This window comes from Apus apus, chromosome 4, assembly GCF_020740795.1.
Source record: "Apus apus isolate bApuApu2 chromosome 4, bApuApu2.pri.cur, whole genome shotgun sequence".
Classification (NCBI taxonomy): Eukaryota; Metazoa; Chordata; class Aves; order Apodiformes; family Apodidae; genus Apus; species Apus apus.
The window spans coordinates 11,466,025-11,482,399 of record NC_067285.1 but is presented as its reverse complement, the minus strand read 5'-3'; the positions used below and the strand labels follow the sequence as shown (position 1 = coordinate 11,482,399).

General features: G+C 40.1%; 1 protein-coding gene across 3 annotated transcripts in view; it reads right to left on the bottom strand.

Moving 5' to 3' along the window:
• SORCS1 (sortilin related VPS10 domain containing receptor 1) overlaps positions 1-16,375 on the bottom strand; it is a 275,819-nt gene that overhangs the window by 42,300 nt on the left and 217,144 nt on the right. For all 3 annotated transcript variants that reach the window (XM_051619103.1, XM_051619104.1, XM_051619105.1), the window contains exons 11-16: positions 12,786-12,888; positions 12,260-12,336; positions 10,926-11,017; positions 9,800-9,907; positions 8,693-8,810; positions 7,754-7,884 (exon numbers count right to left, since the gene is read on the bottom strand). In XM_051619103.1, the coding sequence (XP_051475063.1) occupies positions 7,754-7,884; positions 8,693-8,810; positions 9,800-9,907; positions 10,926-11,017; positions 12,260-12,336; positions 12,786-12,888 (629 nt within the window). The remainder of the gene's footprint in view (positions 1-7,753; positions 7,885-8,692; positions 8,811-9,799; positions 9,908-10,925; positions 11,018-12,259; positions 12,337-12,785; positions 12,889-16,375) is intronic.

Genomic DNA, 16,375 nt, shown 5'->3' with positions numbered 1-16,375 from the left:
GCAACTCAATTCCAATGCTCCAGCTGCAACATGATCCTTGATCTTAAAATAGCATTCCTTTAATATTTTGATATCAAGTAGCCTCATATTCTAAGAAAAGATGATTAGGATTTAATAAAATTAGATTACATGATTAAAGGCTCATCTCTGTTTATGTTAAGAAGCAGAGAGGAAAAACAGGAGGCAGAGGAATGACTTGGTCAGAGCCAGTGGAACCCCTGCTCCAGCTCCTCCGAGGGCTGTCACAGCACAGTCATCAGCTCATGGCTGGGTGAGACACACCAGATCATCAATGAGAGAGGATCTCCCTACATCACTTTGCACATCACTTAGTAAGGTTACTGGAGACAGGGTCACTGGGCTCAATATGCCATGTCAGGGAAAAGCATCTGGCATCTCCATCTCTATTTTCCTGTTATCTGTTCTGTGTGTGTGTGGCAGTCTGAGTCTCAGCAACTGGACTTCAACCATAGATCTCAGAAGTCCATGTGTCTGCACTGCCAGCAACTGGAGTGACTGGAGTGTGTGCATACTGAGCAGATAATCACCAAGCCAAACAAGCCAGTGAGCAGGAAAAGAGACTTGGATGCCAGATGATGATGTAGTCATGAGTCCAGGTCTGTGAATTAGTTATTGGAGAGCTCAAAAGGCCTGGAGAAATGGCTACTGGAGAAAAGCTGTGTAGGTCTGGATCTGCTCACAAGGAGACCTGTTATGTATTTAGACATCTATGCATGAGGCAACTGAGGATGTCCAGTTGTCAGCAGCTGACATGGCATTCAGGGCCCAGACACCAGACAGACTTGGGTGTAAAAGACCAGGCACTGGTGAGTTCAATATTGTATGTATGTTTATAGTGCACATATTTTTCATAAAAACGATTTCATCTTGATCAATTAGAGAGTGGAGCAGGATGAGGCAACTGCTGTTTGTGTGTGTGCTGTGTTTTCTGTTCCTGTTAATCTTTGTCACCATCCATGTACATCTGCATGTATGTACGGTGCATACATGTACAGGTGTATCTACCAGGAACAAACACAAAACTTTGCTATTCTCTGGGTCAGGGGACATGGAGCTGCAGCAGCCTCACCTCTGTCAGGCTACTTGAGTCAGCATCTCCTACTAGGCAGCAGTGCAATAATTATATTTGTAAAATATTATTAACAAGAAGAAGAATGTTTAACATTATGAAGACTATTTTCAACCCTCATTTTTCTTTCTCAACCACAGCATGAAGCTTTAAAACAAAAATTTAATGCATCACTATTAAACAATTTTAAGAACTCTGGTGCTAATCTAAGATACGCGACAAATTAAAAAAAAAATGAGATAAAATTGTACCATTTACTTTTGTTATTTTTTTTTATACTTGCTATCAAAAGCAGGACACCAAGAAGAATTTTGTCACAGCTTTTTACTTTTGCCTGTAACTTCTTCTTCTGGATCAAGAAAAAACCTGTTTTGATGTAACCTTAAAAGCAGAAATAAAGAAGATTACACTAATCAAAAGAAAAATTAAGCTGCATATCACTTGGGAAAACTCCTAAACATCCATTAGATTGCATGAATGTTCCAAAGGAACATTTTGGCAGCTGTGGTGCTTGGGATATCTACAAGTAATGGAGAACATACTCCAGGAAACAGCAATGAAGTAGATGACCTAAATGGGTTTTCCTTAGTTTTTTGATTGAATTTTCACAAATCTATTTACTCAAACACTAGTGACTGAATGTTGCTTAATTGCTTTGGAAGCAACAGCCAGCCTATTTTCCCACTGCCATGTGCTTCTTTAATCATCCTTGTTGTAGTAAGAACACTATAGCTGCAGAATACACTTTATAATGAAGAATAACACCATTCTGATCTGCTTAGAGAAAACAAATACTTACATACAAGTGGGACTCCTGTATTTTTGTAATTCATTTGTTAACACTCTGATGCACTGTATTCCTAAGTTATCATGTGCCTCTCTAATTAAAAAGCTATAATACTACACACACACACTGTTCTGTAATCGGTTAGGTGAAAACAAAACCAAACAATGCAGTGAAATCTGCCTCAGAGAGGATCAGTACCCACAGTCCAATTTGGTGCATTAGTATCAGTTAGGGATTTCTTACTATACATGTGTCTAGACTCATGCCATAGTTTTGGTTCCTATTAGTACCTGCACACTTGGCCAAGCCAAGCTTGACTTAACTATGTTTGACTATACTCAGATCATATTTCTCAAAGTCAAGAGAATGAAAATATACGATTTTCCACAGCAGAAACAGTTCTAAGCACAGAAGTTTCACAGTGCCATTTTCAGGCCTGCAAATCATCTGGCTCATTAAGGCCCTACAAAAAAAATCATCCTAGTAAGTGACATGAATTGCTGTTCCATATCTCTTTCCAGATGCACCAGCCACCCGTTCACCTCCGCAGTCTTGGAATGTAATAAATTCCTTGGCTACAGGCTGGTGCATGCAGAACACTGATGCTGACAACAAATTGCTGCCTACAATTTGGCACAACAGGCTGTGTAGCAATCAACAAGCATTAGCATCAATTGGATTGCCATAGCATGAGCCAGTATAGCAAAATCTGGAGACAGCGGAGGCATCAGTTTTAGACTGCAATCAGCTACCCAGGCCACAGTCTGGTAACTGGGAATTGGAATTTGCATATATTGATGACATTTTGTGCCTGCTTGGAAAGAACTCAGGTGAAATAGATAATGTACCTATCAAAAAAAGAGTGAAGCATTTGTCAGCAGGAATTGTTTTATCGGTATGAAGCAGTCTATCATCTGGCTTTCACTGATGATGGTTTTACCCTAGCAACCTTTACTGGTTTAAACTGGAATCTTATTTGCCTTAGTCAAGCAGGATTGCAAGTCCTTCACTGTAATTAGAGACAGATATTAATTAATTCCAGAAGTTCTGTATCCCTTCTTAAAGCTCATGGCTAATACCTCTATCTATGATGATTTGCAGCACAGGTAATAATCAAAGGAAAGCAAACCCCTTAAGAAAGTTTAGAATTTGAGTACCATACATACTGTTATGGATTACAGACATACTGTCATGGAAGAACTGTAAATCGATCAGGAATTGTTAAAATCCCACTGTTTTAAGATACAGAAATAACTAGTTAAGCCAGATGTGTGATTGCCATGTTCATACCTTCTAAAAGTCAAGACATGATTTAACATGTAACCACAGGACATTCTTAATACTAACAGTTTCACGATAAGGTCAGCTATACCAGAAACTGAAAATGTTACTTGTGGTTTTATATGCTGTGCTTTGCAAGCTTTTCAGACATTACATGGGGTGCAACTGAAGTATCTCTGATTATAGTTACCTTTGTTCTACAGTTTCCAAAAGCTCTTGTGTAAAAAAATTAACTGTGGCCCCAGCCATGGTAAAATCTCATCACCTTCCTCTCCCCTCCTCCCCCCTAGCCAATATCATTGTCTAATACTGATGTATGGTACAAACATAGATTTCTGTTAAAGAGGAAGTGTGCTTGCATCCCAGTGCTACAGACATCTGAGGATGTCAGATCCTCTGACATTCATCCTCAGCACAGGATGGATTCAGCTGTAGATTGAATTATGGATCTGTGATGGTGTACAATTGCAGCACAGTATTTGGAGTACAAGCCGTACCAGTTTATGTTCATATGGAACAAAAAACACCCGAGAATCTTTCCAGTAAAACCATGCCAGGTAGATATCTAGGCCCCTAAAGAGAGATGCACTGCAGGCATTGCATAGTGCATCTGTATTTTCCACAAGCATTCAGAAGGAAATGAAATAGCATTCAAAAGTACTGTTCATCAGCTAACCAAGACTATTTCAATGATAAAGCAAAGTTAGTTAACCTAAGGGTGCAAATGTTTGTGTATTTCAGAACTGGCACTTGCATAATTGTCTGAACTACGGGGTGCTAAAGTGTGAAGCCAAGAGAGTCTAATCACATTCAGTATCTGCCTTCTGCCTCCCCACGGCTGTCAGGACAGTTTCTCATGACACAGGACTGATGTTTTAGCATAAGACCTAAACCTAGCAGGCAGGTTTGTTATTTAAGTGAAACACAATAAAAAAGAACTAGGCAGATCCTTGCTGATATCATCAATGAAACAAATAGGCCTGATTCTCAATTGCATTAAGGCTCCTTTTCACATCTCTGGCCATACAAAGTCACCAGCACAAGCATCAACAGGTTCACACTTCCCATGAAGGTGTGAGATATGGGAATACTGATAGGAGAAGCTCTCAGTATTAATCATAGAATCATAGAATCCTAGGGGTTGGAAGGGACCTCGAAAGATCATCTAGTCCAACCCCCCTTAATGACAGTGGGTTCAGAGGGAGGACTGACAGTGTCACACTTAGCTCAAAGTTTCTATGAAAGGGCCTGGGAGACAGGTAGCTGAAGGATGAACACCATCAAAGATTTCCATCGGCATCTAGGACGTGTTTCTGCTGAAGAGATATTGCCACAATAATGCTCAAATGGCAGGAAGGAACACAGTGTAAGGAAACTGGGCAAATTAATGCTTTAATAACGCACAAGTAACCGTGTCATCCATTTACCCAAATCAATTAAATGAAGAAGGACAATCTCGTTTCTAGGCCGTTTACTAGGACAGATTTGCCGAGGGCTTCTGCAGTTCCATACCCCTCTATTCCTGAAGCGCTATTGCCCTCTGGCTGTGAGCCTCAGTCCCTGCACGGAGCACAAAGACCTGCCGCTTCAGCCCTGTCCCCAGCTAGTTTTGGTTGCAGCCCACGATGAGAGATGCCTACTGTCACAAGAGTTCAGGTTCCCAAGGCCGCAAAAGCTACTAATTTCTAATGTCACTCAGTTTTGGTGCTGTGTAAAACGATAAACAAATGTGTCCTTCCCTCTTAGAAAGAACTACCATGGCCTGAATACAGATTTGAAATGAATCTGGAGTTCTATAATAAAATACTACCAGGAGAAAAAAATATTATAAATTCTTTTTGTCTTTTATAACTGGAATTTTTTCTCCTGAACTGATAAAAAATCACTCTCAGGATTAACAGCAAAAACACTTTTTTTTAATTTTTCCCCCACTTTACCTGACCACACAGATTTACTTTTTTACTCCAAGTTCTGACAAGCTTAGATAATAAAATTACTCCATAGAAATTCAGTGTTTAAACAGCAAATAAAGTTCTACTCTGAGTGAAGCAGGTATTGCTGTCTTCTTTAATTCTCTATGTAAGTCTGGGTCTTGTAACTATTGATGTTAATATAAAAGGCTGCCCAGTTTATTTCAAGATTGCAAAATCAAGTGTAGTCAGCTAAGGGGCTTCTCCCTGCGTGGGGATACATGTTCCCTTTAATCTCCTTCAATTAAAAGCCCTGCCCAGCAAAAAAAAAGAGTAATAGAGAATTCAAAAGAACTGCTGAAATGTCATGAATGAGGATAATGAAAGTGCTTCTTCCTTTTGCAGGAAGGACTGCACAGAAGACATTCTTCCACAGCAAGAATTCAGTGATTTTTCTCCAAGGTGCACTGGCAGTGAAATCTGGTGCAGAGTTCAACAAGGCAGACAGGCAGACAAGACAGTGAATGCTACATCACAGCAGCTTTGCTTTTCTTAGCACGATAAAACTGGGCTGAGAAATACAATAGAGCCAGTAGAGCTACTTTTCTCTTGCCATCTCTTGTTTTCTCATCCTCTGTTTCCTGTGGTTTTTCTGTCCTTCTCAGACAAATCTGTGTAAAACTATGCTCCTGACTGTATCAAGTATATTAATTAATAAGTTATGAATATTGCTGGTGAATATTTCTGAACTGAATGCTTAAAGCAGTATTTCAGTCTTTCTTCCTCAGAGGCAGTGGGAAAGGAAGCTGAAATGGATAAAGTAAAAATCCAGGTCTGAGGACAGTAGGAATAACAAAAGCACAGAGGGAATTGGATGGGATCATGACAGTCTGCTCTAAACCAAAACTGATTCCATCAGAAGGATGAAGGTCCTCCTAGGTCAGGAAGGCTTTCTATCAGTCAGCTGAGCACATAGATCTGCAGTATTTTTAAGGTTATTTTTCTCAGGCTACTTTTAACAAGATGACTTTCACAAAGACCTAATTCTGTCTCTTCCAACAGATTTGAGGGGTCTTGTTGGTGCATGTGAACTGTGAACATTTGTCAAACATCCTCAGCCATCCAAGCTGTCTCTTAGATATTCTCTTACAACCCAGCAGATCTTTCGGAGAAAGTTTCCTCAAAGTGAATGTAAAGTAAATAAAAGCATGTTTCCCCCAGCAAATGTCACCATGGTACTTTTGTTCTGTACCTAGCAACAAAGATCTGTAGTAGCAAACTACACAATCAATTTTAATGAAAAATGTACATTCTCATAGACAGAAAAGTTCTGGAAGGAAAGCAAATTTTTATCAGAAGTGTTTCGTAGGTGTGTCCCTTACAGGTATAAGGGGTTTAACCACTAATGGATTGACCCCATCAGTTATTTTCTGGAGCCTGGGCATGAGCTTGGCACAGCTTTGTACTGCACACTCTACAGGAAGGTCAAAATCTTCAGGAAATTTTCTTCCTGTTACTTTATTTTCTGGTTGGCTGCTGTTTTTTTATCACATTACCAGAGATATGTTAAATAGCTGAAAATCTTTGGCCACCTACAGGATGAACTACACACAGAACAGAGATATTTTCTCCCTAACAAAGAACTCCCTGGAAGATGGGGAAATCATCAGGAAAGCATATTCAGAGAATCTGTGCCCAAGTATGCTCATTATTTTTATTATTTGCTGCAAGAAGATTTACTTTTTTTGACACATGGAAAGGCCTCCTGTGATTCTGTGATCTTATATAGAAAAATCAATATAACTACAGTCATGGGAGGCTGGGAAGGGAAATGCTGTAAATTTCCATGATTCTGGAGTGAACTCGTATAGCAAGAAACAAAATATTTATGAGTTGAACATCTTCAGGGTACATGTTACAGCTTCTGGCTTTAATTAATAACATGACATAGATCTAGCTGGGAGAGGCATAAACGGGGTTATCAGCACTACCAAAGAGCCACTATTTCTCTTTCTGGGATATTCAGGACTGTCTCAGACTGGGAAAAAATGGGTGATAGAGAGATTTCAATAATGTGGTTCCCTGCCTTGTTTCTGCAAATTGCTGTGAGTCAGCAGGAATCTTGAAATGAAACTTGAAGCTGAACATTTTGTCATGCCATTCATAACTCACCAATGGACTCTATTTCCTATAGCACAAGGCAGAGGAGAAAAGGCTTCAGAAAGAGATTAACCCAAATCATGAAGGTAGTGTCTGTTAGATACCATCAAACATGAAATACATTGCATATGCATATCCTTACTTTTATACACACATGTATATATGTGTGTGTATGTATAAAGAATTTATTTTTTTTTAAGGCACACTATATATGTATTACATACTATTCTCATAGCCACTCCTGGTAATTGTTGAGGTTAGATGTGCTAATTGGTCCTTTTATCTTAATGCTGTTCAGAGGTCACCTGGAAAATATTCTGTCCAGCATCAATTTTGTGGAAGGCTTCGCAGATTACAGGTATATATTCCACCCTTCTTTCTTTTGACATACCTGCATTATCAGGGAGCAACCTATTTATCCACTGACATGTTTATTAGTATCTATTTTCTCTAAGCCTTCAGCCTTCCTAGTGAGCTCTGCATTGGTGTAGTAGAAAGCACACAGTTCTTGTGCCCAGTGCTTACCAGTCAAAGTCTGCCTCCGTGCACACGCACGGCTCCGAGGTCATAGCCCCAGCATACTTCCCTTGCATGCACTTCTTCTCTGACTTGCGCTTCCTGTAGATTCTTTTTGCTCCCATGATGCAAGCTTGGCCCTGGAAACAAACCCAAATATATTTTTCTCTGACACCCACCAGGCTATTTGCATAGTCCAATTTTTCCAAGCCTGTGCAATGGGAGCTGTGACTCAAGAGAAGAGGATGGGAAGTCAAATGCCATGTCAGTACACTGAAGCTAATTAAAGCTACTGAAGCTTTAAGTGAAACTAAAATGGCTTTTCCAATACACACTAAGAAATCAGCTGAGGTTACTTATGTATTTGATTCAGTTCTGAATTTGCTCCAAAGCCAATGAATATTTGATTCAGGCCTATTTCTCATTTACAGCTCAGGTTTCACAGCAACTGAAAACAGTCTGATCCATCTGCAATCTGAGACAGAGAGCAGGTCAGTTTCTCTGGTCTGATATCTTTGGCAACAATTTTTCTCAGTGGAAACTAGTAATTGTAGGAAGCTATTACCAGTGATAGCAAACTAGTAATATGTAAATACTTTCCACAGAAAGGATGGAGGAAGATAAAGAAGATAAGGGAAAATGGATGGGAGATGTAAGAGTTGAGGCCTCTTTGAGCAGCAGTGCTTCAGATGTTGTTGCATTCCTCCACTCTGCTTAAGTCTGAGCTAACTGCCTGCAAGGAGAATGAAACCCAAAAGGCAGCTGTTCATGTTTTGGGGCTCACAGTGTGCAATCTGAGGCCAATATGCCTATGTAATGAAACGGACCCATCCAGTAAAAGACAATCTGATACATCAACCTAACAGGAAGAGACGTTGGATTATGCTGATTTTTAACTGTAGGAGCACTAGGTAGTTCAGGTCATATCCCAGCCTCACTGCCTCTCACCTGGCTGTGAAGTTGCCAAGGCCTGTAGTCTTCTTCTGCACACCTCCGATCAAAAATGGACTTGTAGTCAACTTTCACCAGCTGCCAATCTGAGCGGTGGCTGAAATGTCCAAACACTCTAAAGAATACAGCAGAAAGAGCATAACAGTAAAAGGCAGTGCTAGGTGGAGTCTGGTAGTTACAGAGCTTCAGTTACTTGCAAATTTCCAACAGAGATTAATTGCCAGTCCTAATGATTTCCACTTGACTGACATAGTGGAAGTCAGACTTAGGCTCCTGAAAACCTACAACCCACTTAAACATTGGATATAGCTTTTATTCTGCTGATCCAGATCCTCCCACCTATGCCAATAGCCAAAATGACTTGACATAGGGCTGGAGACAGTTACGCCTACAGGAGTTTGAGATCTCTCTTATGAGCTTTGGAAATTCCTTCCACACAAATTAAAATGAGAACCTGAAGGGATCGCTCTTCATACAGCTTTGTTAACTCAGGTTAGTTTCCAATTCACATATTCTGTTTATTACTGGTTGGTCCATTTTTTTACAGAGAGAAACTGAATTTTCCTCCTGTTTTTGCAAACTGATCTGAGGTAAAATGTCAAAATTTCTGGCAAGGTGAATCCAGGTTTATACAGCATGCATAGCTCAGCTTATCACATTGAAACTAATAATAATTTTTCATGATTCAGTCTCCAGGCAACATTTTGTCATTCATTTTTACAAAAGAATGTCTTCATTTTTTTTTTCTCTCAGTTAAAAAAAGAGGAAGTAGCTGCAAAACACAGCTATAAAAATACTCCACCGTTTTTCTTTCAAATATTCATCCATCTCTGCTTTAAATCGCATTCAATATAAGCAGTCAGGTTTCATGCTGATAAGCTAAGTGACAGTGTTTTTGCAGCTTGCAAGGAACCCTGTTGTAATTCTCTCAATCATATCACAAATAAACATAGATGATTTAGCAACAGAAGACTGCATATTCCTGGCTTCAGATAGCACTTGATTTGGTCCCTAACCAGAAATGCTACTACATTATGACCAAGCCTCATGAGCTATTTTTGATGTACTTCCCACCTACATTACCATGGTGACATGCTCACTTACGTCATGATGAGAGTTTCTTCTCCAGGTTCCCCTAATACTCCATCTACAAACAGTGGAATGGATGTAAAACTATACTTGCTCCAAGATGTCCCTTCATCAAAACTTAACCTAGTGGAGAAAGCAGAATTAGTGTCTTCTTTCCTTATTTGCTTCCTGTTTTCCTTAAGTGACTCTCTAGTCCACTATAACTGCTTTGGAGAAATATGGACAAGCTTCTGTTCTTGGATATTGCATTTTTAGGTGGTTTTTTCTGAAGCATCATAAATCAGAGCACTGATGAAACTTGTATGGTATCACACTGCTAACCCATGGCCAATGCTTAAGCTTTGGAAACTAATGAAGTTATGCTAGAGATTGATGCTTTAAGGGCAAATTATAGCATAGGGCTAGGATTTTTTTAAAACAAAACAAAACAAAAACAAGTAGTTTATAGTATTTCATTTTTGGGTCCCCAACATGAGACATTTTAAGGAGGTTAGATTTCTGGAGCACAAGAGCTTTGCCTCTTCTAACCAGCAGTCTTCCCTGTGGTGAGTCTAAGTGAAAGTTTGGAACCACTCATCACTTCCTAAGACTTGGGTCTGTGTGTTTCAGATATTGATATGACACTGACTATAAGGAAAGTAAATAATGCTAAACATCACAAAGCTATTTTCTATCTACCACAAAAACTCAAGAGTGCTAATTACTGGGGGCACTTTCGCCTTATTTGCTATATAATAACCCTGAATCTAGTCAACAAAATTCTGCTTCGTAAGTGCTGCCTGACACATGGAAGACAAGTTCAGCAATAATTTTGAAAATTAAGAGTACTCTGGCAACTTAATAAGAGACAAAGCCATAAACCAGATTCATATTGCATAAATAACGAAACCCAAGAAACCAAATTGTGGTAAACCAGGAAAGTTGTGAAATTACATTGACAGTTTCTCAGATCCGGCGAAACTGAAACTATGTAAGCCAAAATTGCCAGGATTTCTCAGATTTATCCAAGTCAATGCTTGCCAGCATCTTAATTGGTATTTTCTAGACTATAGCTACAGAAAACTCTGGATGCAGCCTAACTGCCTGCTTCCTGGATTCTGAGAAGACAGACAGCTGAACATGTAGCACAGACAGTCATTACCAGAGATGTCTGATAGGCAGAGATGTGTGTTTCATGGCGACTAGTACTCCACCTTGATCCAGGTACAGAACACTGTGCTCTTCCTCAAAGATCTGGGGAAAATAAATAAATAAATGAAGATCTATTTCCTTAGTATGAAGAAAACATCATATTTCTCCGAGTACAATCATGACAGAAGACAGGTATGTGCTAAGGAAGTTATTGAATAGGGGAAGGCCTTTTCTATAGACACAATTATTGGGTTTTGGTTTTTATTAGTTTGGAGGGTTTTTTTTTTTTTCTTTTTTCAACTTTTCCCAGATCCTTGAAAAAGGCATTCTGCCTCTGCTGGGTAAAAAGTTCGAAACAAGAATTTTTACAAGGATCAACAGTTTCCCTCCTTTCAGTGTCAGATTTTCGTTTAAAGAAGAACTTTATATGTTTGCACATATCTGCCCCTATCTCACATAAGTAATGTTGACAGAAAAATGAGGGCTGGTCAAACATTGTAAAATAATGAGATTCTTAGACTATCAAATATTTTTAAAAGATTTTCTTTTCCTGTGTCTTTTTTGTATTGACTTTTTACAAACATTTGCTCTCAAGTTTATATAGCAGCACTTGTCAGTCTGGGAAAGTCACTCTTTCTCTCCACAACTGGATAACCTACCCAGAAACTAGGAAAAATAGAACTTCCTGTTCTGAGGATAAGCACATTAAAGGGTAGTGATGTTTTGTTAACAGGTGGGATTTCACTAAATATCAGGCACTTGATTTAACTGCATTATCCAGTCACTTTCTGCAATTAATGGAGAGAAACATAGCTTCAGAACAGGATGAACTAAATTCTGTCTTTTTCTCCATTAACTTAAGAGCAAGACAAAAGTGAACTTCGGACAACTCAACTGAGGTGAAATGAGTTCCACCTGTAGTGAGGGAGAAGTAGACCAGCACAACTGTGAATTCTCTGGGAATTATAATAATGGATGAAGAGAAAAATTGTTTGAGTGGTTCAAGGGCTGCGTAACAGAAAAGGGAAACCCATATGTGGTCTCTTCATATATATTAATATTTTTATCTGGTTTACACTTTGCTACAGCATTAAACAGAAGTCAAACTCTGAGTAGAATTACGAAAATAATGTCCTGTTATATGATGTCTAATTACATATTCAGTCGTTTCCTTTGGGCATCTCTGCACCTCTCAAAGGGAATAGAAGTTTTTCTTTTTGTATAGATTTGCAAAAAGCTACTCTAAACTAAAAGAAACAAAAAAAAAATAAGGAACCTTGTGAATCTACTTCTATGACAATTTCCAATGATTACTATTTAAATATGTGATTCTGTGTCATTTACCTGTCTCCAAGTGTTCCCAGCATCAGAAGAAACAAACATGCTGATGTCATTGTCTGATAGTTCGGTGCCTATATTACCTGTAAGATGAGAATTGATTAGTGATGCGACAGTCTAAGAAACAGCAAAATTAGCAAATCAGGGAGTATATGCATTTATTCACCTTTTACAATTATAGAAGATTCAACTTTGGAAAGAGAAGCAAAGGGAGAGGCTCACAGCTTGAAGAAAATATATATAAAAGATCCAATGCATAAGGCACTGCACGCCTCCACAGGCAAAGGAAATGCCCTGGTTGGAATCTAATGTTCATGGGAATAGAGGACTAGAAGTGATGTCCTCAGTCTTGAAGGCCATTTGCCATAGAAAACATATGACAAGTTGAAGGTCTGTAAGTACTTCTACTTGACAGCCTTTCTCCCCACTACTAGTGGTGTGACACCCCACAAACCACTCAACACCCATCACAAACTCAAGATTTTGTCAGTGTTTGCACATCATATGCATGCAATCTTGAAATGTTCCATACCTGAAGCTACAATAATACTGGGGGCAGTATCTCGGCTGGCGATGTTTCCTGAGGTATAGGGATTCTCTGAGACCTTCAGGTGAAGATGAAGGGAGCAATAGGGCTATGGAGAAAGGGGAAATAAAAGTAAAAAGCAGACACAGCATGAAGTGCATGCTCCTATCCCTACAGGCTTAGAAATAAACAGTGTCTTTCTGTATTAATACTTAATCACAGCCAACCTGAGAAACACACAGCCAGCATCCCGGTTCTGGTGCCAGAGCTTTGCTATCATTTTCTAACACAACCCACTGGAAACCTGATTCACTAAGCTGAAACTCTCCCAAGGACAAGATCTTTGGGGCTGTACTCACAAAGGAGGCAACCAGGCTTGCAAGAGCAGGTAATGGCAAGGACTAAGTAGCACCCCTCACTCCTAGCTCTCTTGAGAAGCAATCAAGGCTGGAGATATGATCAGGTGACTCTCAAAGCAGCAGTACTTAAACTACCTCTGCAACAAGTAGCAATATAACCCTAACCATGTGGTGCTGAGTCATCAGTAATTAGCCATCAGAAACCATTTAATTCACAGTGTCAAGCCATTTCTTGATCATATTTTTGACACATGATTCTGTTCCGCACTGCATATATACCAGCACTGGAAAGTGCTAGTTTAAAATTGTTTAATACAAACAACAAAAGTTGTTCAATGCTTCACCACCCCATCTGCATGTGACCTTTGAGATTTCCATACAAATACGTCCATGGAAACTTCACCAATTTCACATGTCAGGTACTAAGATAGGACAGAAATGGTACAGAATGAATCAGCTGAGCAAGAAGGTAAGTCAGACAGGCAGACTTCCAACATTGCCATTGTAATTCCCTCCAAATGTGTAGTCTAGAAGTGGGCCCAGCTGAACCTTATGAGGTTTAACAAGGCCAACCGCAGGGACCCTACACCTGGGCCAGGGAAACCAGAGGTATGAATACAGGCTGGGGGGAAAACATGCTAGAGAGCAGCCCTGTGGAAAAAGACCTGGGGGTACTAGTGAATGTAAAGCTGGACATGAGCCACCAATGTGCAATTGCAGCCCAGAAGGAGTTGGGGTTGTTCAGCCTGAAGAAGAGAAGACTCCAAGGGGACCTTATAAGGATCTTCCAGTATCTGAAAAGGGCCTATAAGAAGGTTGGGGAAGAGCTGTTCACTAAGGCATGTGACAATAGGACAAGAGGTAATGGTTTCAGGCTAGAGAAGTGTAGATTTAGGTAGGACATTACGAAAAATGTATTTAATATGAAGGTGATGGATCACTGGAACAGGTTGCCCAGAGAGGAGGTGGGGACCCCGCCCTGGAGACATTCAAGGTCAGGCTTGATGGGGCTCTGGGCGATCTGTTCTAGTGTGAGATGTCCCTTCTTATTGTAGGGGGGTTGGACTAGATGACCTTTAGAGGTTCCTTCCAACCCAAGACATTCTACGATAATTTCTGAATATAATAATTTCTGAAAATTTCTGATAATTTTTGCCTTCTTTTGGTTTTTATTTTCAGTATTTTTTCTTCCAAAGCTCACGAAGGGTCTTTCATGAAACACGCTAAGTGAAGGGAGATGGAAAAATACTGGCAAAGAAACTTGAAGCAAACTCACCCAGTTGAGGTGGATATCACACAGGAATATAAATACAGTAAAGCCCATGTGTCAGCTTGCATGGCTCTGTAAAATGAGCAGGAAAGGCTACGCAGAAAGACCTTCAGGCTCTAAGAAGGCAGGTCTTTCTGACTAATATCAGTTGCCTAAGGTCTGCAGCCCCAAAAATTTTGTAGACCTCCTCTGCAGAAGACCTAGCCCTTTAGGTCCCTGGAGGAAGAACACTGATCCATCCCATCTCCAGGTAGGTGTCTATAACTCTGAAATTAAAATCTCCTTGTGGAGAACGGCAGAGTTTTTTTTGGCAAATGAGGGTGGTGAGGAGGGATGGGAGCTCTCACTTATGTGAGACAGGAAATGGGGACACAGTGTGGTGCAGAAAGGGAACTCAACCTGCCAAGGGGAATGTACAGAGCAGCTTGACTCTAACTGACAGCCTGACAAGGGCAGCTGCTGGAGCAGCCCGGGGTGCGAGGAGGGAGTGGAAACCAAATTGAGCTGACATGCATGCAGGAAGTGGAAAAGCGTTGCAAGAGCATGAATTCTTCCCTTTTACATTTTCATATGTTGTGAAGAGACAAAATACAGAACATATCTTTTAAAACTAACATGCACCAAGCCTACTTCAGCATTTTGAAGACAACAGCTAATGGCAGCAACTCAGCCAATTGCCCACTCTGACAGAGATTAGACCTCATCAGACTCAAATCTTTGTGCTACCAGAGGTTTCCCTTCAAACTTGTTTCATTTCACAGATTTAGTACACAGAAATAGAACATATATCTCAAATACTAAAAGCCAAGTCACCTGTCTAAGCAGAGAGATGCTATTTTTTAGTGATATGACTTCTTATGGGTTGGAGTACAGTTATGCTTACAGTCTGCAGTGACAACTGGGTGTGGTGTAAAAACCAGCTTCACCACTCTAGCCAAACACCTAGTTATTACCCGTGGCCACCTCATATCCTTACTGTGGCAGCATTCTCTTCTCCATCCCTGAGGTACACCTTTCTCCACCTGTATCCTTCATCTGTATCTGTTCATTGATGAATATTTTTCCAGACTAGTTTGTCTTCTATAATAGTGTTGGTGCCTTTGTGTTCCTTCTCTAGCTCTCACAGCTTAACTCATATACAGACACCTCAGCTTTGTGTTTTAGAATTTGTATCAATTGTGTCTATCCTTGTTCTTTATCAACAAGCTACTGAAATAATCATCATCAGACACACCAATTTTGGGTTTCCCTGTCATTGCCTAGTAACCAGCTGTGCTAGTTGCTGCACTGACACCAAGAGAAACACAAGCACTGTAATGGACCATCTACAACCTAGGTTGAAGATAAAGAATGCGTAACATAGCCCTTTGCTCTGCTCATTTCCATAGCTCTTACAATCATGCTGGAGTTCTTTACTTGCTTTTTAATATTTTCAAGCCAGCCCTTTTACGCTCCCTTCTCAGGAGGCTAACCAGTCCTTAACAAAATTTCTCATAAACACCCACAAGCTCACTTCTTGGACAGTCTGCAAAGCCCAGTTGAACCATCTCCAGTGGCATAACACATACACATCAGCTATTAGTGACTGTCCCTGATCAGAAGTCAGGCGGAGTATTACAACACAAGGCTGATGTTAGACACCATTCACAAACCTAGAGGTAGTCACAGTATTTGCCTGCCTGCAATAGCAAGGAGCAATGATGGGAGATAAACACTTCCAGGAGAGATATTCAAACTCACTTAGATGTTTAAATTATTCTGTAGCAGATGGCACAAATGCCCCCCCTTACAAGAAATGGGTCTTTGTCCTGAAATCCTTATAATCCATACAGACAAGACAAGCAAAATCTGAGAGGGAATAAACAGATGTCTGGGCAAAGAAGGCACAAAGAAAATAAATTACTTGCCCAAGGTCACACAGGAAATTGGAGACAGGCCTAAAAATTGAATAGATTCTCCCGAGATTC